Raw genomic sequence first — 22,048 nt, forward strand, 5'->3', positions numbered from 1 at the left:
TGACGCAGAGAGAGAGAGCAGCAACCTGAACACTAACAGGATTGTGTGACTCGCTGTCATTACGCCCCCCCTCTTTCATTTCCCTGCTGCCCTGCTCACACTATCCCCAAAGTCGGCCGCTGAGAGCCTATGTGTAAAGCTGAGGTGTGGTTTCCTGCTTAGTCACAGCGTGCACACACACACGCATGCACCTAGATGTCTGGCCTCTTCACCCCCAGATGACGTGATGCTTTTTAGAGAACAGACCACAGGAGGAAGCTGACGACAGCATAAGAGATTTGGGTGCAACCTCGATTTTTGATTTGTCAAAGCGCGACATGTGATCGCCAATGTAACGAAGAGATATGATTTAGGCTTAGGAGCAATATTAGGAGTGGAGTTGGGGACGAGGGTTTGATAACATCACCAGGATGTTGAATGAAAGCCATGATAAATAGATACCAGAATGTAATTTCCTCCTGATCATTCATAAATGGAGGCACACAGCCTTCCCGGCATTTCTTCTGAGCTCCTGGTCACATCCCAGCGCTCTATTTTTAGCTCGACCCACACTTCAAGAGACATTAACCTGGGATGACTCACCCAGACAACAAGGGGGGCTAAAATATAACATGAATCCACAAACAGTCTGGCAGTAAACTGAATCAGAAGAGGTGGAGCTCTGACGTGACATATATATATATCATGACATCATCTTTATTTCTGCGCACCATTGTGCAGAGACCTCCGATCCGTCAGACTTCGTATTCCTGTCTGTGAAAGTGTGAACTTGGATGCATTCATCTGTGGGTGTGTGAATGTTAATGTGCATGGTTTCAGATAAGCACAGCTGGCAGCGCAGTCAGACCAGAATAACTTACCACCCAGGAAGAGGTTGAGCTCACACTCCAGGTAGTCAAACATCTCTACGGTCAGCTGGAAGCTACAGGACAGGAGAGAGACACGCAGAGCTCATTTTAATAGAAATGCTAAACTTAAAAAAAATAAATAAATAAAGTAAACACTCTGAAAACACATCAGATCTCATGCTGGATGTCTACACTGATATGGACTGGATAATTTGTTAGCAACACAAGGATGCCACATCATTAGATGGAAATGAAAACGATCGACCTGATTCAGAAACACCCTGAAATCAAAGTAAAAAAACAAAACAAAAAACATTATGCCACAGGGATTTTACCGAAATGTCATTGTAGAAACTCATAACGGTGCTCGTTAGTTTGTTTGTTTGCATGCCTGACAATGTTGAGGCTCATAAAGATGATGGATGGTGTGTCCTGCGGAGGTCTCCTCCCAAATCTGGACCAGGGCATCACTGAGCTCCTGGCCAGTTTCATGTGCAACCTGGTGGCATTGAAACATAACGTCCCCGAGGGTTTCTATTGGATTTAGGTCAGGCAACCATGACGGGCAGCCAATGGCATCAGTTCTAACATACTCAAGGAAATACCTGTATACTCTCACCACATGAGGCCGGGCATTGCCGTGTACCAGGAGGAACCGAGGACCCACTGCACCAGGGTAGGGTCTGACAATGGATCCAAGGTTTACTGATACCTAATGGCGGTGTTGTTGTCATGGATACACCTCCTCAGGCTATCACTGACCCACTAACAACACAGTCATGCTGAATAACTTTACAGGCATCATAATGTTCTCCACGGCTTCTAAAGACCCTTTCATGTCTGTCACATGTGCTCAAAGCGAACCTGCCAATTCTGTATTCTATGTCAAATTCCAGTTGGACTCCACTGTGCTGGCAGTGAGAACAGGACCCTCTATAAGTCCTGATTGTTTGGTCAGAGACATTCACACCAGTGATCTGCTGGAGGTCATTTTCTAGCTCCGGCAGTGCTCATCAGGATCTTCATCGAACAAAGGAGCAGATACGGGTCCTGTTGATGAGTTAAGGACTTTCTACAGCTCAGGCAAGCTCTCCTAGAGTAACTTTCTCATGGAATCTCCTCGAAACAGCAAAACCCAAAACAAAACAAAAAGCCCAGAAAGGAATAGTTATGGGCAAACTATCCTAAATGAAGTGTTTGCTGTGTTTATATGACAGCTCTTTCATGTCTTCCTTTTGCCCGTGTTAATTAGATCCACGTGGCTCGCAAAAACGAATAAAAGACAACTGAAACCTCTCCGCGTCCGTGAGATGGCTCTGACACTGATATACACGGCTCAGATTACAACATCGATGGCAAATCTAACAAATAGGTACAGAGCACTTATAACATTAGACTTCTTTTAACCTACAGACGAGTGTTTTCTTTCTTTTACACAGTTCTTTCCATTTTTTCTGATTTTCCTCAAACTTTTGCTCCTTTTTTGGGGGAAAATATCAAACAAAAACATGTCTGGTTTATTATTATCAAAGCATTAAAGAAGCAGATACCGATCCAGGACTGTTGGCTTACGTGACCATCTCTCTCCGGATCGGGAGCATATCCAGGCACTTCCTTAGCCACCGTTTATTCCCAATATGTCTCCTATTGAACATCAAAATGTTCATCAAAGGCCAGCCACAACCAGTAACCACTGCACAGCTGCAGCCTGCACTCATCCAGGAATGCAGAGCAATCTCTCAACAACAGATCCGGACACTTGTGCAGTCCATGCACAGATGGGAGACTGCGTGCATCATGCTGAGTGGAGGCTATACCTCAAATGAAACATCTTCTGTACACATGTTAAAGTGTTAGTATGTGTCAAAGTAAAGAACAAGCCTTTTGGTTATCCCCATGAACAGCCACATATTATCCGTGCGTGACTGTCCGGTAACAACTGAAGCATTTTGCATTTCACACTTTTGCTCCACAAAGCTGAGAAAAAGGCAACGCTGCCAGCACAGCGGTCCTGTCTGCCAAACAAAAACAATACGAGCAGCCGAAGCAGCGACTCGCCACACTCACAAGTTGTTGACGTCGTTCTCTCCCGCCTCGTCGAGCTGTCGGTTTGACATCTGAAGGTTTCCTGGAAAACGAGGGTTCTGAAAGACAATTTAATGTAAAAATCCCTGTTACGGTTATATACCAGACCAATCTGATGCTTGTAAAAAGCAATGTGCTATTTAAATTAAGATTCATTAATTAGTCTGAGTACTGTGAGTCAAATAAGTTGTACGAGCGGTTGGAGATGAGGGAAGGGAGACCGGACAAAAGATGCAAACGACAAGGATTTACTTTGAAACACCCTGTGAGTATTTCACACTATTTTGTACTTTCACCCTACTACTTTTACTCGATTACTCGATTTAAAAACATGTAGTGAAATAGCAATGTCAATCTACACGTAGTGATCCATTTTTAATAGAAACAACTGATTAGAGCAATTGTTACTAATAATGAATTAATATGCATACTAGCAGGCATGCATCATATGCATGTTTGTCACTTTCCAGGTGAAAATCCTCAACCTTGGCAAAAAACACCCAGACCTTCTGGGACAGCACCGGCACTGTATTCTGGTCCCTCCTTAACTCTACTCAGATGTCTCATAAAAGCTACATTACAGATTCTTGGGAGGCCATTAGTGTAAAAGCTGGAATTTTCTCTGAAGCCACCCGCAGAGACCCGCTGGCACTAAAAGGAGAGTCTGAGACAAAGATAATGAGAGACGAGGGAGAGTGGTGATGGGTTTTATAGGTCAGGCCAACTCACTTTGATGTGAAACTCCATTTTGGTGATGAGCAGTTTGAGGTAGATGCTGCACAGCTTCCCATAGCCTTCACTCAGGTGACCCTGATGTAGAAAGACAGAAGAGGAAGTGAAGAAAATCCAAGGAAACAAAGGAGAAACAGTGTCCCCATGTCCTTCCTTCTAAAGGTCACAGGGACACCGTGGAAGGTCACTCTCACAGTGTACGGGTGAATGCAAAAACCCAGTTGACAACATCCTTGCGCCAGGAAAAAGTAGAATATCTCTAGCCTGTGAGTGAGGGTTGTAATGACATAACAGGAAAGAAAGAGGCCACAACCTTTGTCCCACTGACCAAGCTTCCTGTATCCTCCTCCCTACTGACATCAGCAAAACTGAGTTAGTGTAATAAGGAATATCTTAGACCTCCACCCCAGTCGCTGTTGCTCAATTAATCACTTAGGAGTGTCTCTTGAGATTTTTGTGGCTAAATATATTGCAGTTGACACATGTTTACGCTTGCATTTCATCAGAGTCGCCGGCATCAATATAATGAAGAGAAATCTGCTCACTTCTATCAGCGGTTCCCAGCATTTTCCATCCATGCCCCATTCAGATGGACAACACTGCTTCATCAACGCTATACTACATATATCTGTATATGTTATTTGGGTGTACATTCAGGATTACTCAGCCTAATGTTTAAGCTGTTATGTTCCGTTAACAAGAATTTTAGCTAACAGTTTATTCACACTTTTTTGGCTTCCACTTTCATCTATTTATTTATTTATTTAATCTATTTATTTATACATTTGTTTTATGTATATATTTGTTCAAGTTGAACAACAACTTGACCAGCTCTTGCAACTTGTTAGCTCGCTATAACTGTTAGCTAGCTATGACAATTTCCAAGTTTTAATGTAATACTTAGCCATTTATGTCATTTTAGCTGTTAACTGTGCCACTGAACAGCCCCCCCCCCCCCCCCCCCCACACACACACACACACACACATGCACGCAAGTCAAAATTGTGAGTTATTCCTGAGTCGAAACTTGATATGCAACTTGCTAAACTGCTAACGTAAAAATGTGAGTTGCTGAAGGTAAAATAGTTTTTCTTTACTGATGGAAACAGGCTTTAATCATTTATCCATTATGTTTAGCTGACTATTTCATTTGTTTATTTATACAATTAGGTAATCATTTAAATTGCTTGTTAAAACTTCTGTTTTTTTTCTAAAAACATTTCTTTAGCTCTCTCAGTTATTGAGCCATACCGTTAGCTAGCTAAGATAATTTCCAACTTTCAGTCTAGTTAAGTTTAGTTACCTACTTCAACTATTAACCCATTAGGTTGCGCTAACAATGTAATGTATACAGTTAATCATTTTTACTGCCCATCTAAACCTTTATGTTTATTATCTACATAATTTAACTCATGAGGCATATAGTTAGCTAGCTATGACAATTTTCCACTTTTAATTCATTACTTTAGCAACTTATCTGTAATTAAGAAAATAAATAAATAAAATATTCTCTGCATTTATAATGTCAGGAAACAATTTTCATCCATGCTTTTTCAACCAGGCAGATATTTCGGGCTTCCTACAAGATACCTGGAGAGGGAAGTCAGTGGGGTGGATAAATGCAAATATTATCAAAATTATCAAATATTATCAAATGACATTATTTTGAAAATCTTTTGAAACAACTTGAGACTCCAGTATTGTTTTTTAACTACACCACCAAGACTAAACGCATGTCAGCACAAATCCCCCAAACCAGAACGACATCAGCCTCGGTGACATTACTGTTTCATGAGGGTGGTAGATGATGCAACATGAGCTCATGTGGCTTTTGTCCATTATGTCTGTCACTACACTCTGGCAGCAGGCTACCAACAAATGATGATGAATATCATCTGTTATGTTCACCACAGCAAAGAGGACAGTTGGCAGCCGTACTCTGTTGATAATGAACAAAATCCAAGTAAATCAGCAAAAATTTCACCTGTATATGTTAAACTCCTAGAAAGATCATTTTAATGAGTCGACACCCACCTGGATAGCCTGTTAATGCCTTTTTTGTGAGTACCTTCACTTGGCCTGAGGTTCGCTACATAAGTTTATTCCATGTGAACTTAATCTGGTGCTTAATCTAACAGCTTGTAAAAATAGCCTGAGCACTATATGTCTAATAACTCTGCCGCCTGTTTATTTACTGCTGCGTTATAGTTTCTGTGGCTTTCTTGGTCTCTCAACATGCTTTTAAAAAGAAAATAATCTACTCTGAAAGCACTTTAAGCTCTGCTGTAATTCAGGAAGTAAAGCGAAAAAGCTACTGCCTCCGTAAATTAATTGGCAGAATTTGTTTTGTTCATTTACCGAGCGCCTCTACAGTACGTTGCACTTCTGCACACACAACTGCGATGCCAGAATAAAGGGGACAATAATACACAATGTTTCGTGTCTTCACATAACAAATGCAGTGGTCCCACAAGCCACTGCCAAGCTGCACAATAATGCCAAGCTGTCAGAAAACCATGCAATCACAGAATGATTTATAACATTAATTACTGTAACTAGAATTGAATGACACTTAAAGGCAATAACAATAAGGCATCCTTCATATAGCTGCAAAAGACAGTTTGGTTGTACAAAACTGGTTCAGTAAAGATAGATCACATCTCTTATGACGACAGCTGTAAATTTTACTGGAGAGTAGTATTGCTGGTCACCACAGCAAATAGCTCGGCATATTTGATTTGGCAGATTTCTAAACTGGATGCCCTTCCTAACAAAACCTCAGAGTGATGTGTGTCTCCACCCAGTATCTTTCACATGCTAGGCATATGTGTAACCACTACACTATGGAGCCACTGTAAATACAGGAGTAACACCCCAGGCTATACTGACATGACTTACTAGTTTAAATGGTCACATTTGTTCGTCTTGTATTGACTTCTGATTTACCTTTTAGTAATGAGTATGTTTCATTCGTATCATGTTTTATTCAATTCCTTTTTAGTGTTACAATAAAGTAATGACTAAAGAAGATTACCGTATTTTTTGGACCATAAGGTGCATTAAGCGAAACAAAACAGTCAGATAAGTCAAACTTTACTCAACTCATTCTTCTTGCTTCCTCCACTTCTGTACCATTGATTCATTAATGTTGAATTCTCTCGCAGCTGCTCTATTACCCCGTTGTTGCAGTATATTAATGACTAACCTCGTATTGTGGATTGATTATTTCAGTTGTTCTCCTGACTGAAGTTTGGTCCCTTTACAGCATCCTGCCAAGCGATTGGATTTATCCCTAACCATCAGGAACCCTCACGTTAACTTTTATCGTGTGGAAAAAAGTTGGCGTTCATCTTCCAGCTTCACTGTCTTTATGTTATGCTAACACAGCTGTGTCGCTAGCGATCACGTAGCACATCATTATATACCAGCTAGTCCAACTTCAGTAATCCTACAAAACTCACAGCTCTTTAGTTTTCTGTCTTCATTTATGTTGGAAATGACAGCAGAGCTGTACGTTTTCATTTGTTCAGACATCTCTCAGTCAGAACATGCTATATGATGTTTAGGTGGAAATTAGCGAGCTAACTTCCTGCTAACTTCTAAATCTGTTAAATTTAATAAATTCTGTTTTCATGGATGCCTGGATGTTAAACTTAATTGTTACACCTGGTAAAGCAGCAACGCTGATGATTTTATTAAAGATGAAAGAATTTAGACAGTTTTAACTCTCAGTGATGCTGCAGTGTATGTTTGACTTTGGGGCCTAAAGTGGACGGAGTTTTGGTCCCAGATTACTCCACAAGGCTCCTGACTACGGCAGCCGTACTAAAACTTTTTTTGTCAGATTTTTTAATGCCGTGTATCACATAAAATCGGTTCAAGGTCAGTAAGCACAGCCAGTATTCATACATAAGACAAACTAGATTATAAGGCGCACTGTCAATTTTTGAGAAAATTAAAAGATTTTAAGTGCGCCCTGCAGTGTGGGCTCAAGTCATACTCAAGACATAATCCTTACCCACATCCTGCTCATATCAGTTAAATCAGCCTTGTTCCTCATGGAGTCCTTTATCACCTGAAGAAACAACAATGGAAACAAAGAGAGGGGAAACATCCTTAACACTGAGTATCAGAACACAGTTACAATAAGAGGGAGACAAAGTTTTCGTGTTTACGTACATTCGGATGCCCGTCCCGCAGCAGCTTGTGGAAGACGTGGCAGAACTTCCAGCAGAGCACAGCGTTGCTGGAGAGAGGAAGCCGGTTGACTGCCGCCCAGAAGGTGTGGGCACCTTTCTCATGATGGGTCCCCAAGATGCAGGGTGAGAGCGGCAGTCAAGGATCACAGGCTTACAGTGTTTGTGTAGTCGGAGCCTGGCGGAGCCTAAGTATTTACCAATCTTAATACAGAAAACTCTTATTTTAACATTTGTTGCATCTCCTTTGTGTGTGTATTTTTTTTAATGATCTCTTTTTTGATGTTTGAGGCCTTTGCTTAGCTCCGTCTCTGTGCAGGATGTTAGATGTTAGCTGTTTGGTGCTTTTTAGGCTGTCTGATAAAACAGAAATATGTCCGTCTAGCCTTCCGTTTGGTTTCACACATGACTAAATTAGCTGTGCAGCAGGGCCATGTGCAGACGACGGGGTTACACAAAATCTGCTGTTTTGCACCAACACAGCCCTCCAGCTACGGAAGGATGATTCTGTACACACAACAAAGTCAAAACAAATGCTCTTCCTCTCCTCAAACACACACACACACACACATACATAATATGTTAGGATATTCCTGGCATGCTTCTCTTTGACAGCGACCTCCTGTGTGTTGATGGCCTTGTTGATGCTGACAGCCTGTGAAGAGGAGTAAAGAAAGGGCAGAAGAGAAGAGGGGAGAGAAGCAGAGGAAATAAATCAGCCCACAGCTTTTTTACTCACAGCAACAAAAAACAACCTAAAAAACAAGTCAAGTTTTTCATTTTAAAACTTGACATCCTTCCACCTTTCAGAAAGTTGCCTTTTCCCTTTTCTAACCACCTGGGGAATAAGAGGCAGCCCAGGTTTTTTTATAACGCGCTGATTGACCCATTTTCTGCAGAGTTGGTATTCAAGGCAGCAGCTGAGAGGCCTCCTCTCTGCTGCTGAGGAGGATCTACAGCCTCGCAGCCTGAAAGAGACGCGTGTCCTGCCAAATCTCAGCATGGAGTGCAGTCGGCAAGTTAAATTACAGACATGTGACGGAGCATGTAAGAAGGGCTGAAACGGCGCAGGTGCTTTTTTTTTTTTTTTTTTTTAAATTCTCCTGCGTGTTTGTGTTAATTCACAGGATTAGATGTCATCATATATACGAATAGAGCAGGAAACAATTGCAACATCTGCAGAGGATAGAGGACGGACAGAAAACCACCACTGACTACTCTTCAGCAAACATAGTTAACATTAAGACTGTAACCAGACAGATTTAATGAGACGGCACCAGCAACCAGACACGTGCGGATAAGCAGGGGAGCATCTGTCTGTGCTGTGACATCTACTGAGGAATGTTGGCCAGACTGAACCTGAAGCTCCTCCAACTTCAGCTCAAATTTAAAGAATCATCAGACATGAATTACAGAACCACCAGAACGCACTGGAATGACTTTTCACTTCTGCTCTAACCCAGTGTGACACAGTCACAAGGCTGAAAATGCTGCCACCGGTAGCTTGGATGTTGTTAGTTTGTCAGTTTTTGTGGAGATTTCTGGTTGTGCTATGGCACGCTATTGGCTTTCAGGAGGTACTATGGACACTCCCTCTCATTCTTAAACTACCCTTTAGATAAAAGCTCATGGTTCAGGCCATCATTTAGATATGCTGCTGTGGGCCCCCCCCCATTTTCCATGCATTTCTTTGCTACAGCCAATTACTTTTTGTTCTCTCTCTCTCGCTGTGGCCTACCTTTGTGCAGGCTCTACATGTTTCAGGTCTGCACTTCCTGGCCCACCAAAGTGGCGAGTATACCTTCTTAGCTGAGGCAGAAGCCACCAATCCCAATGTGGTTTAGTTTGGGGTTTCGTTTCAGTTGAAAGGGAGTCGTTTCTCTCAACTGTAACTTTCTATACAGGATATTTTTGGGTTTCTTTCTCTGTAACATAGGAAGGTGAAAATGAGGCATACTAAACATGCTCTAAAATAACTTATATTACGAACTACTACAAAATTAAGTGTTATTCAAAGAAAAGCATTAAAAACACAACCACTATTTAATAAAACAAAGCCTGGGTGTCCAGCAATGCTTGCAGATTGTGAGGCTGGACTTTGCACAGCATAGCTTAAAAGCTAATGGTACCATGCTAACATGCCAATAATAAATAAGATGAAAAATTCCTCATTTATCCCATATTTGTAAAATTATTTTGTTACAGCCATCAACCGTAATAACATCAACAACAGTAGTAGTAACTCCTCACACACAATCAGGGGCTCACCAACCAAACCTCATCTATATCAGGTATTGTGACCTCATTGTGTTGCCTAACAACAGCCTACCAATGGCCTAGAATGGCCCACTTGTCGCATTTCCGCACCTGCATCCTTTTAATTTCAACACAATACACATTTGATTTACAGGCACCAAACTTAAATCAGGCGTTTTATTATATTATAAAGTCATCACATGTCTTAGCAACCACCTAACAACAGACTAAAACCAAATAATGGTAAACAACCTGGTTCTTACCTAACCGCGCAAAGTGCTTTATACAACATGCCTCATTGACCCATTCATATGCGCACTTAACAACACATCGGAGAGCAACTTTGGGGTTCAGTACCTTGCTCAAGGACACTTTGGCATGCACTCTGGAGCAGCCGGGGATAGAAAGACCAAACTTCTCAGTAGTCAATCTAATTTGCATTAGACCTTCTTTACCTCCTGAGCTACAGCCACGCCAAATAAGTGCAGTAGCATGAGTAATAGTAATAAAAAATTAAATAAACAGGGATAATAATTGATCTCTGTGCCAGACAGATATATTGCGTTACACAGACTGAAAGCACGAGGTATAAAACATTTCCTACATCCAGCCTCGTTTGTTTTCATCGTTTTAGTTTTATTTGTTAGCAGGAAAACACTTGCTCTTTGAAAATGAAGTTTACAGTTTGAGTCTGAGTGGAAAGCAATTTGTTTTGTAGGCGCCTGGTCAGAAACCAGAATGTTGAAATGATCCAAAAATGAAAAACAGAAACTGAAATGATCACCCAGCGATGGTGCCAGAAGAAAAGCTAAAACAGAGTTTATAGCACCAATGATTAAAGCGATGAGGCAGAATTAGACATCTCATTCTTTCATATCCTCTATGCTAAATTTCCCAATTTCCCACAATGCAATATGACCTGAACGTTACACACTGGCTAATTTCGTCATCATTCGACTGCCTGACGCATCAGCTGAGGTCTTTTTTTTTTTCTTTTTTTTTTTTTTAACTCTACCCCTCACCAGTGCTGATCTACGAAACATAACCTGACTCATAACCGGTTTTGTGCAATCAAGTTCACTATCAAAATATCTTCACGTATTTGGTGGCGCCTTCTGCGATGTGGAAACTTGCCAGTGGAGTTCCTCTTTGACTCAGCCTGTGGAGATCACCGATATGCGGACATTTTATGATAAACCATTTAACACCTGCTGAGAAATTCCCATACACATTTTACTTATGATGAGAAAAACAAATAAACATCAGAGATCGCTGCATTTATTTGGATTCATCCTCTGAGGAATATCTGAACGGTCCAATACAGCGAGACTGGGGCGGCTGTGGCTCAGCAGCGCAGGTGATTTATTAATCAGAAGGTCAGCGGTTTGATCCCTGGCTTCCCTTCGTCTGCATGTAGAAGTACCCTTGGGGAAGATACTCATTTGTCCCCTGGAGTAGTAAGAAAGTACCTTGAGGGCTCAAACTGTGTAGGAAAGATATATTTATAGCTCATTTACATTTGGACTGACAGAAATTTGCATCTATAGATACGTGCATGAAAAGTTCAAAAGCCTTCTAGGTGTCGTGTGAAAGTTTTCATGATGCTTTTAGGTTATGTCAGCTGGCAGCCGACCAGGAAAAACCTGCAAGTACAAATAAATATAAATCTTCTAGAACCCACATCGCTTCAGAGTTTTTCAGATAGTTTCTGTGAAGGCGAGGCAACGTGAAGCAGCATCTGGCTGACATTAAGCACGAGGGGAAAACAAAACCGGGAAAAGTTCTACATCCAAACAGCTGACTCAAACGGAGCCCGAAATGCCGGTCTTCCGCACACACGACCAAACAGGGCAGCGTATCCTGCCGCTATCATTTGCAGGGTATCTCCAGCAGAGAGCGAGGAGAGCGAGGGGGATGGGGTCAGCAGAGGACGGGAGGCCCGTTTCATAATCTCACTTCCCACAGATGTTCTGAGTGCGCTCCTCCTCTTCCAGTATGTGAGCCGCCAGGACTGGAAGTTTACTGCGAGGAATCGGAAGAGGAGGAGGAGTGGGGTAGAAGGAGGTTGGAATGGGGAAGGGAAAGGAGAGATGAAAGGAGGAATGATCTGGGAGCAGGGATTTCTGTCAGTCTCTTTAGGAAAATTTTAAGATCTTCTCTGCGTCGAGCTGACCTCGGTGAATGAAAGGCTCCATATCTTCTTAGTCTGTCTCGGTGTGATCTTGCAGATACACCACATGTTGATGTTCGAGTTATCTTCTATTGCACAATGTTCTGACAGCATCCTGTGACTGAGCTTGACAGATAACTGGACTATAAATATTCTAGGTTTACAGCGAGTTTTATTTAGCTTTGGAAAGACAACCTGGGTGTGTGCACCTCGATCTACTTCAGATTTCCACAACGCTACCTGGTGTTGCAGACTACTGAGAAAAAAAAATGCCTGAGAGAGCCCATCTAGAAAATATTTTCCTTATAGCCACAATCCTGAAACAGATGACGTTTGGATCGGAGAAAAAGAATGTGGGTCTGGCTTGTCAAAACAACGGCAGACAATAGACCGCCACCTCCACACGCACCATCACTCTGAGTGACATATCAGCAGCAGCGAAAGCAAGCAGGCAGGCACACACGAGTTTACTGTTGAGAAAAATCTAATTTATGAGTTTGGTTCAGTCACAGGAGTGATTCAGTGATCATGAGAAGACGAGGAGGAATTCAGGAGCTGGTTGCTGTTTGCACAGCATCCGCCCCTCCGCGCTCAGGCCGTAGTCCTGTCGATGGTGAACAGGCGCCGCTATGAATCATAAAGGTGATAAAAGACAGACGTGGATAACAGAAAGTGCGCTTATACTTTGGTGCAGTATGGGTGGGGACTGTTTATTAAAAGGAAAAGCCGTAAAACTTACAGCAAGAAAAGTTCAAAATCTATCCACTCTAAAGTTGTCCAGTGGGCCGGGTAGGAGCCTTTACTGAGCTGATTTAGGACCCAGGGCCTTATGTTTGACACCCCTAGTGTGGCCTGGGGAGCGCAGGCATGTGGCGGGACACATGACGACCACCAGCTAGTTGTTTCTATGTAGGCACAAAGTATAACAACCTGACGCCGCACGCTTTCTTGTTTTTTAAAAGGTTAAAGGTCGTCGCCGGATGTTTGCATCCTGACACGCACCGCTGGATATGATCTAGAAAAGCGTACGCGTGAAAACAGCCTGTGTCTGCTGATAGAGTCCACAAAAGGAAGGCCAGTGAGTTATGATCAGTCATGTGCTTTAAAAAAAAAGTTAGACTTCCTGTTTACAAATAAACCAGAGGGTCTGACGACAGGATCTGGAAATTTATGGGAACTTTATGATTACTGGAATACTTTTCTTTGTTTTGTTTTTTGTTAAACAACCCTGAAGATTCTGTTCATGCACAAAAGGAAGAAAGAAAAGAAAAGACCCCATGCAGCTGCGAAACCCTGATTTCTTGCACCACCTGAGGCTGATACAGAGAATGGTTGTAGAAAGGCTTTCAGTGATGCAACACGTTCAAAAAGCTATTTCTTCTCCAGAAACATTGAGGCTGTGCAGACTGATGCACCTGTGAGTATTTGGAATTAAACAGACTGAATTTGAAGCTTTGCGTGTGGAGGCTGGAACATGAAATGTGGCCAATGGCAACACAAAAAGCCTTAAATTAAGATAATACTGTCAATCCTTTTCAGGAGTTATGAACATATAGGGCTGTATTTCTTTACACTTAAGAGTTTGAATACAATCTATACACACTTGTGTTTTGCACCTTTTTCCTTCTTTTAAACACGATCCATATTTCTAAAAATTGTATTTAAAGTGTAGGTTAACACTGAAACACCATGTCTACGCCTAAGCCACATCTGCTTTACATTTTACTGATGAGGGAAGTGACTTTTGTGGCGTTTCCTGTCATGGTCACTGGCTGCTAATTTCTCACAAGCACTAAAATTGTGACACTCTCGTGTTGTGATCTGCGTGTGAGCTAACACAGCCTTCAGGGATTGAAGCTGTAAGTTATAACATCGACAATTCGCTTTGCTTCTCCTTTTCTTTCCATCACACAAGAAAAAAAAAGAAGAAGAAAAAATCAAGGGATGATTGAGTAAACGCCAGTGCAACTGGTTCCCACATGAGGATGACCCAATTAGCCCACAGTGAGACTTTGTACTTTGTGTTGGGGTTGAATGGGAGTGCCAGCTGCCTAGATCTCCTGGCATTGGCTGAGGCGGCTTGCCGGCATCAATAAATCAGTGGCCTATTAGCCCCTCGCAGTGCAGCCACTCAGACCGGTTGACAAAGTCAAATGACGAGCAATTAAATCACAGGTGAGAGGAAAATGATTATAAAGCTGAGGAGCAAAGATCCGCCCAGAGAGAGTCCTTAAACTGGGGAACCTACGTCACTGCATCTGCAGGGGGCCGGCATCTTTTGCGCTTCCCCTTTCCGCCCTGAAGCAAAGAGTCATAACGAGCCATCAATCAATTACTCGCCGACGCAACACAGAAGTCCTTTCTGCTTCTTGGTATCTACAGAAACATCTTCTTTTCCACAGTTCTTCTTTCAAACAAAGTGTTATTGATACAGTGTTGAAAGCACGCAAAGTCGGGCCTGGCAAGCACCAATCAGCTCTTCTGTGGAAAGCGCGGCATTGATATGCTGATCGTGGTCTGGCTGCGTCCACTGAGGGCCCAGCGCACAGCACCCAGAGGGAGAAAGCATCTTCTGCCTGCTAAACGAAACGGCCCTCGCTGAGCGACTCCCTTCCCCAACCAGCATGTGACTAAAAAGCGATGTTGGGCGATTTGATTCCCATGTCAGTCCCGGAGACATGTCATCTTATCGTGGTCACTTTATGACGGCCACAGAGAAAAGACAGCGCTCTCGGATATTTTTGTCTCTGGCGCGCTGTCGCACATTTCATGTCAGCATTAGTGCCGAGAATAACTCAAAGCCAGTGATGCTCAATCATGAGAAAATGACTGTGGAAAACCTCGGCAGGGCCAAATGAGAAGGGGGAGAGTAAATTCGGCAACACTTGTTCTTACTGGATTTAAAGTCTCACGGTTAAGCAGGAGGAGGAGGAGGAGGCGGCATCCTTAGCATGGGAGTGGAGTGATTAATTTAAGTTATGGTACTATGATTATCTGACAGCAGTTATTTAGGTGTGGATGGAGGAGAGAGCTCACGACAGGCCGTGGAGTCTGCTTTAGCTTCACCCATGTTCCCAGTGATTCTGACTCTGGCATGATATCAACAAGTGAAGCCTCTGGTCTTAAAACCTTCATTATGGCACAGCTAAGAAGGACTGCATGTCTGTATTTAACAGCTGCATGCTTTCCCAATCCTTTTGCAACGTTTCCTCCTTCTGATTTAACCTCTCAGCACACCCAACAGGGGACAAGAGCCCAGAATGCTTTCACCAAGTCTGTCACTGTTCCCAAACAACAGAGCACACACCAAACTCTGTTATACCTTTTGAGCTACCCGTCTAAATTAAAGACGGAGGCCGAGGCTGGAGCTGCCGCCGAGACCGGTCCAGCTATTCTGCTATAAAAAGGGTAAACAGCGATGGGATGGAGGGAGGAATGAAAACAGGAAACGTGCAGGCTGTGAATGCAGGAGCCCTGTTAACGCTGAGGTGAGGCAGAGGAGGCACGGTCATTGTGGCTGACGCTGTAGGGGTGGAGGTGAAGGGGAGAAAGAGGGGGGTTGCAGGCACTCAGTCAGGCTTCCTGTCTTGGCACACCCTCCACTGCCCATTTCCTGCCTGCTGAAAAATGCCCAAATCCACAGCACCCCCGCCTTCAGCTAAAACCTTGCTCAGTCAAGCCAGACAGGGAGCAGCTGAGACCAAACACTTTGCTCTGTCTCCATTTCCTGCCAGATCCCCTCCAGGTGTCTTTGTGTGAATACACTCAGACCTTTAGGAACACGGATATTTAAAAATGGGCAGTCAGCGATCGCTTACAGATGACCTGAAATAACAATCTAAAAAGAACATGTCATCTCTCCCCCACTTCACAGACCGTAATATTTAGACACAACTTATCAAGCACACACATCTGTTTGCAAACACCTGCACGCTTACATGTGAAGCACGCACACTGTGAATAGCATTTTCTGCTCAGCTGATCAATAAAAGTCTGATATTCACTGAATATGTGTTTTGTCTCCAGCTCAGTATATAGAAAAATCCAAAATGATCTTTAATTCATATACTATCAAATGCTTTAAGAACAACATTTGTACTGTGTCTTATCTCTTTCTAAAAACCTTTGGAGTCTCCACATGGTGTCATACCTGGAGAATACAGTACTGTGCAAAAATGTTTAGCCAGGCCTCACCTCTTATTAAATTTGGCTTCAAGTAGCCAGACTTTAATGTCTTTTTTTAAAAGATTACAGTAAACCCAAAAACAAAGTCGCCAGCTGGAAAACGAAACCATTGAGCTCAAAGATGTGAAGGGGAAGTGCAGATTTGGAGACAAGCCTTTCTGTGTTTGTTCTTATGAAACCTCCCTTCTACATATACACGCATGACCTAATCCAACTGTTTAATCTAAAAACACAGATTACAGCAATATGATATAGTGGTGTAAACATTTTTTTTGGACTATACCTCCGATGAGCATGGTTCCGGTGCACTCGGTATCTGACTTCAGGTTTCACACACTAAAAATATCCGCCTATTTCCTCGAAAATAAAACAACAGCCTTCATGGTTCAACGTGCGCAAGTAAAAGTATACGCGGTGAAACAGAGCTCGCCTTACCGTGGTGCATTTCACACAAACAAGCAGCCTCCTCAGAGGTCACAACAGCATGAAATAACAGTTTTTATTTATTCTTTTACAAATCCATTGAAAAAAAAAAATTGGATAATAACTGGAAAAGCATTTTTGGCCCAAACATTTTTCCAAGAGCGACTCCACCCGGCTGAAAAGGTCACCGGTCTGAACAGAGCCTTCTGTGTTGCTTGTTTCAGGACCATGTTATGTGTCGCGTCTGACGTGCAAATCTGCTCCCGTGTGAGCCTCCTCGCATCGCTCAAAATTCAGGCTTGCACTGACGCAAAGAGGGCAGAGTGAGAGTTTTTTCTTATGTGCACGCAGGGAGCAAAAATTACAAACCCATGCATGCTACACAGGTGTCACTGCAGGCACTGAGGGAGCATTATCAACCCAGCGAGCTGAATCTGGAATGCAATGTACAATTTTATCATAGAGTGAAGGTGAAACCAGCCACCAGCCTAGTAACAATGGCTGCCAGTCATGTGCAGGCCCCTGAGGCTGTAACTGGGAGCTTGTTTTCCACCTAATGCACCGAGTATCTCCTGTCCCATTAATAACGGGGCAATGGGTGATGCAGATAAGCCCAGCGGGATGTTGCAGTCTCATAAGAGCCCACTAAAAAGCATGCAAACATACAGCTCTGGGATGTTTGAAGCGTGCGACCTAACAGCAATGGGTTCGTCGCTGAGGGTAGAGGTGGAGGGTGGCAGCTGGTTAAAGTCACACGTAGGCCGAAGGCCGGGCTCCACCACAATTAAACTCTCAGCCCTTCATCCCCGTGGCAGGCTTTTGAGCCCCTCCTCTCTTTGCAGCTCTGCGTGAAAAAGCCTCACGGCCTCGCCTCAACTTCCTGAAGACGTATCAGTAAAAGCCACATCTGTGCACCTCAGCTCACCCCACCTCACAGCACAGCAATAACCGAATATACACAGGCGTCACAATCATCTGCTTCCGTGGCTTCTTTTTCATTTTATCTCAAACAAACAGTTTCAGCTGATGCAACACTGGGGCAAGCGTTCTGCTGCAGGTTAACACAAATTTCTAATCGGCCAATCAAATGCCATTAACTCAGTGCATGAAGGCATGTCGACATGTAGAGAAACTCAAGATGACATTCTGAAGTCCAAACTGAGCATCAAACTGAGAATGAAAGGTCATTTGATTGACTTTAAACGTAGTGTGGTTGTTAGCCAGAGTATTTCCGAAAGTGCTGATCTACTGGGATTTTCCTACACAACCATCTCTAGAGTCTGGGGAAAAAAGAGGATGAAAATATCCAGAGAGAACAATTCTCTGGGTAAAAATGACTTGTTGATGTCAAATAAGAAAGCCCGGAATACCTCGAGCTGGTAGGAAGGCAACAGTAACTCTAGCAATACTTGTTAGGACCGAGGTATGCAGAAGAGCATCTCTGACTGCACAACATTCAGATGCAGCAGAAGAGCACACCAGGTGACACTGCTGTCAGCTAAAACAGGAGGCTGTGGTCCGGACTCACCGGAAATGGACAATAGAAGGTTGGGAAAATGTGGCTTGATCTGATGAGTCTTTATTGCTGCTGAGAGATTCAGACGATGGCGTAAACAACACAAAAGCATGGATCCATACTGCTTTGCATCAACTATTCCGGCTGCTGCTGGTGGTCTAATGATTTGGGGGATATTTTCTGAGCACCATGTCACCAAGCTCAGATCATCTCAAACTGGTTTCTTGTACATGACAGAGAGTTCACTGTACTGACGTGAACTCGACAACCACCAGGTCTCAATCGAATAGTGCACCCTTGGGATGTGGTGGAACAAGAGATTCATATCATGAATGTACAGCCTACAAATCCACAACAACTGAAGGGATGTTTCCAGCACCTTGTTTAATCTATATCATGACGAATTAAGGCAGTCCTGAAGGTAAAAAAAAAAAAAAGTCCGGTGAGTGTATATTTACATAAAGAAACTGTAGGTCTATAACCATTCATCCATTCTTTGCCGCTTATCCTTTTCAGGGTTGCGGAAGGGCTGGAGGGCTGTCATCATCTCTAAACAACACACCCTGCATACCTTCAGCCACATTCCTCAGTGTTTCATCTCTGCTGTGCATCACCAGATTACCTGTGGTGGAGCGGTGATGCACAGTCTGCAGAAACAACATGTAGAAAAGCTTTGATTGGAATACTTACTACTTTTTCTCGAGGTTCAGCTAAAATAACCTGTTAATTGCAACTGGAAGGTGATGCACTAGGAAGCTTTCCATCGCTACTCCTACCTACACCATGTCTACACGTGACTGACTTCACGTGGGCGGCTGAGGTTTTTTCTTTCCTCACAGCTGAGAGAGCCTGTCAGGATCCGGTGCATCGTTACAGAATTTACACTCGCTGTGCTTTTCCTCCACAAACCTTTGAGTCTCTAACCTGGTTGAGGATTACTAGAGAGTAGGCTTTCTCATCAAACCACACACACACACACACACACACACACACACTCTTACACTTCTGTACAAAAGGCTAAAAGTGCAACCCCTTCATCCACTATGAAAGGCTTCTTGTGCACCTGCTTCAGCAGTCCAAGCTGCACCTCTTTTGCCTCATCCCCATCGCTCTGAGTCAAAGGAAGATGAACAGGCAAATGTGGAATAAACTCCACATCGATCGCCAGTTTGGAAACATCACTGCTTGTGTAGAAGTTATCCTTTAAATTCACCCTTAGAGCCCCCAGTCTCTTGAATCTGTGTTATAGAGCTTTAACTACACACTCAGACTCGCCTTGAGGTTTGTCAATAAGATCCTGTAATTGACATTCATGGCACATTTAAACCATGCTTGCAGAACTTTTTCCTCTAACCTGCAGCATAAACAGAGCTCCGGTCAACACAGGAAACATTTCCAGGTCTCAGAAGAACACTATATTAAAGCCAAATGTGTGAATGGCTTCATTTACTTGCACTAGAAATGTAAAGCCTCCAGAGAGTAGGCTGCATTAACACAATCGTGTGCTTTCTGACTCTTGGTTTCATCATTTCCCCGACTAAATGCAGCTGTTCTTTCACTACAGCAGCTCGCAAACCCCTGGAATAAACCCACGGGAGACCTCCGAGCTTTCACAACAAAACCCAAACTTCCCACGGACGCATTTAGCTGCCATGTAAACAGCAGACAGAGCAAGTCCCTGCTTGCACCGAGCCCAACTTGCATGTATTCACCCTGCTGAGTGTAGTGTGTGCGCTCAGGACTTCTTGGACACCACCCCCACCTCCACAAAAACATGCAAACCCTGTCGCTTTCTCCTTTTTTCTCTTAATATCCGTCCTTAGCTCACATAAAGACAACCCGATCGGCTCTTCGGGACTTACGATTTTGCTCAGATCCATGATCGTCCTTCCAAGACGGCGAGCGGGGGATCCTCGGAGCTGCTGGCTCTCTCCTAACGCGCAGTAACGGGAAAGCGACTGAGCCTACAAATGCATTTGGGAGGAGAAGAAGGGGGGAGGAGGTGGCGAGGGCCGTTAGCTCAACATGTGTCCCGATTTGGTATTAAAATGCTGCTCTATTCTTCCTTTGCTTCCTTCCGCGTCCAGTCTGCTTTTCTCCGCGAGCTCTGCGCGATCTCTTATCGGCGAGGACTTTCAGCATCCGACCCGGCGAGGAGCTCAAGCTGTCTGGGAGGAAAAACCCAGAGGACTACCGCTAGCGATAGGCGCTCATTTCACTTTAAAAGGGGCAAAAGAAAAGACAATCATCCCACTCGCATGAATCAGCCCTCGTAGGGGCAAACACTGAGGCAGGAGGCTACCTTTATTTTGCAAATAGCCCGCTCTCCTGTTAGACAATAGTAGCATGGAGCCTGCAGAGTGGGATGGCTCAAACACGGTGGGTTTCAAACTGGGGTCCGGGGAACCGCCGGGGGTCCTAACAGGAAGAGAAACAAAACGAGGTAGGGGGTGGTTGGGGTTTGCAACTTCCACTGCTGCTCCATTCACTAGTAGGAGTAACAGATGATCACCTGATCTAAACTGCAGCAGGAGCCAAAAGACCATCTACCCCTCCCCTACCTCCAAAAAAAATAAAGAAATTTAAAAAAATTAAATCATCTTCCTCACTGTGAAGATCAGAAAAAGCAGGAAAGAGAAGAAGATGTGGGAACAACAACAGACACTTAGATAAAATGTAGCCAAAAGAACAAAAAGGCTGTGGTACAAAGAAAACAACAACTCAACTATGCTGACAGTATACAGTAGAGCCCCTATATTTCAATACTTTATATGCACACACTGCCTTAAAGCCTTATCCTGACTCTGACTACAGTGATGGTGAAGCCTGGAAAAAAAGCAACTTTCAAAAGGTGAAAAGTGGGGGAAAGGAGCTCAACGTCCACCAGGAGCTCAATCCTGGGCAACTGATGCCCCCATCTGGTGCCTCTGAGAGTCTTCAGTTATTCTGTGTTTGTGTCAGCCTGCAGGATTTGAGCTTCACAACAGCTTAAAGTTTCAGGCCTTTTTGACACAGGAAATTCTGGGAGAGTCGTCTCTAACAGACCCTCCATAAAGATACCATTTTAACATGACATAGCAGGTAAAATGCAGGTGTTACTAATCCCGTAAACTAAGCCTCTGTACTGAAATACAAGCTTCATTAATTCGATCAGTAAGTCCTAGATGCTTTTCTTCATACCTTTGTTGTAACGAGTGGTTATGAGAGTTACTGTTGCCGTCCTATCAGCTCAAAGCAGTGTGGTCATTCTCCTCTCACCTCCAACATCAACAAGTCAATTTTTACCCAGAGAACTGACCAGCCGAGCCCGTCTGGCACCAACAACGATGCCACATTCAAAGTCACTTAAATCACCGGGATGATGCTCGGTTTGCATTTCAGCAGGTCGTCTCGACCACGTCTGCATGCCTAAATGCATTGTGTTGCTGCCACGTGATTGGCTCATTATACAGTTTCATTAACGTGCTGCTGCACAGGTGCGCCTAATAAAGTGGCCAGTGAGCGTATATAAACAGCATATTTACTAACTTAAATTCACATTTTAGGGACCAAGTGTGGACTCAGCCGTACACACAGAAGTGTCATCCTGATGCCAATAACTAGACTGTATAAAGTCGCCAGTGTGTGCGAATCTGTG

General features: G+C 43.5%; 1 protein-coding gene across 3 annotated transcripts in view; it reads right to left on the bottom strand.

Moving 5' to 3' along the window:
- hip1 (huntingtin interacting protein 1) overlaps window positions 1-22,048 on the bottom strand; it is a 58,442-nt gene that overhangs the window by 21,819 nt on the left and 14,575 nt on the right. For 2 of the 3 annotated variants that reach the window (XM_087850851.1, XM_087850850.1), the window contains exons 3-9: window positions 20,274-20,375; window positions 8,453-8,516; window positions 7,845-7,987; window positions 7,684-7,740; window positions 3,663-3,743; window positions 2,916-2,992; window positions 861-922 (exon numbers count right to left, since the gene is read on the bottom strand). In XM_087850851.1, coding sequence (XP_087706977.1) covers window positions 861-922; window positions 2,916-2,992; window positions 3,663-3,743; window positions 7,684-7,740; window positions 7,845-7,987; window positions 8,453-8,516; window positions 20,274-20,375 — 586 coding nt within the window. The remainder of the gene's footprint in view (window positions 1-860; window positions 923-2,915; window positions 2,993-3,662; window positions 3,744-7,683; window positions 7,741-7,844; window positions 7,988-8,452; window positions 8,517-20,273; window positions 20,376-22,048) is intronic. The other variant, XM_006799922.2, reaches the window with a different exon arrangement.

Source organism: Neolamprologus brichardi, chromosome 14 (assembly GCF_056152115.1).
Source record: "Neolamprologus brichardi isolate AB-2024 chromosome 14, ASM5615211v1, whole genome shotgun sequence".
Lineage (NCBI taxonomy): Eukaryota > Metazoa > Chordata > Actinopteri > Cichliformes > Cichlidae > Neolamprologus > Neolamprologus brichardi.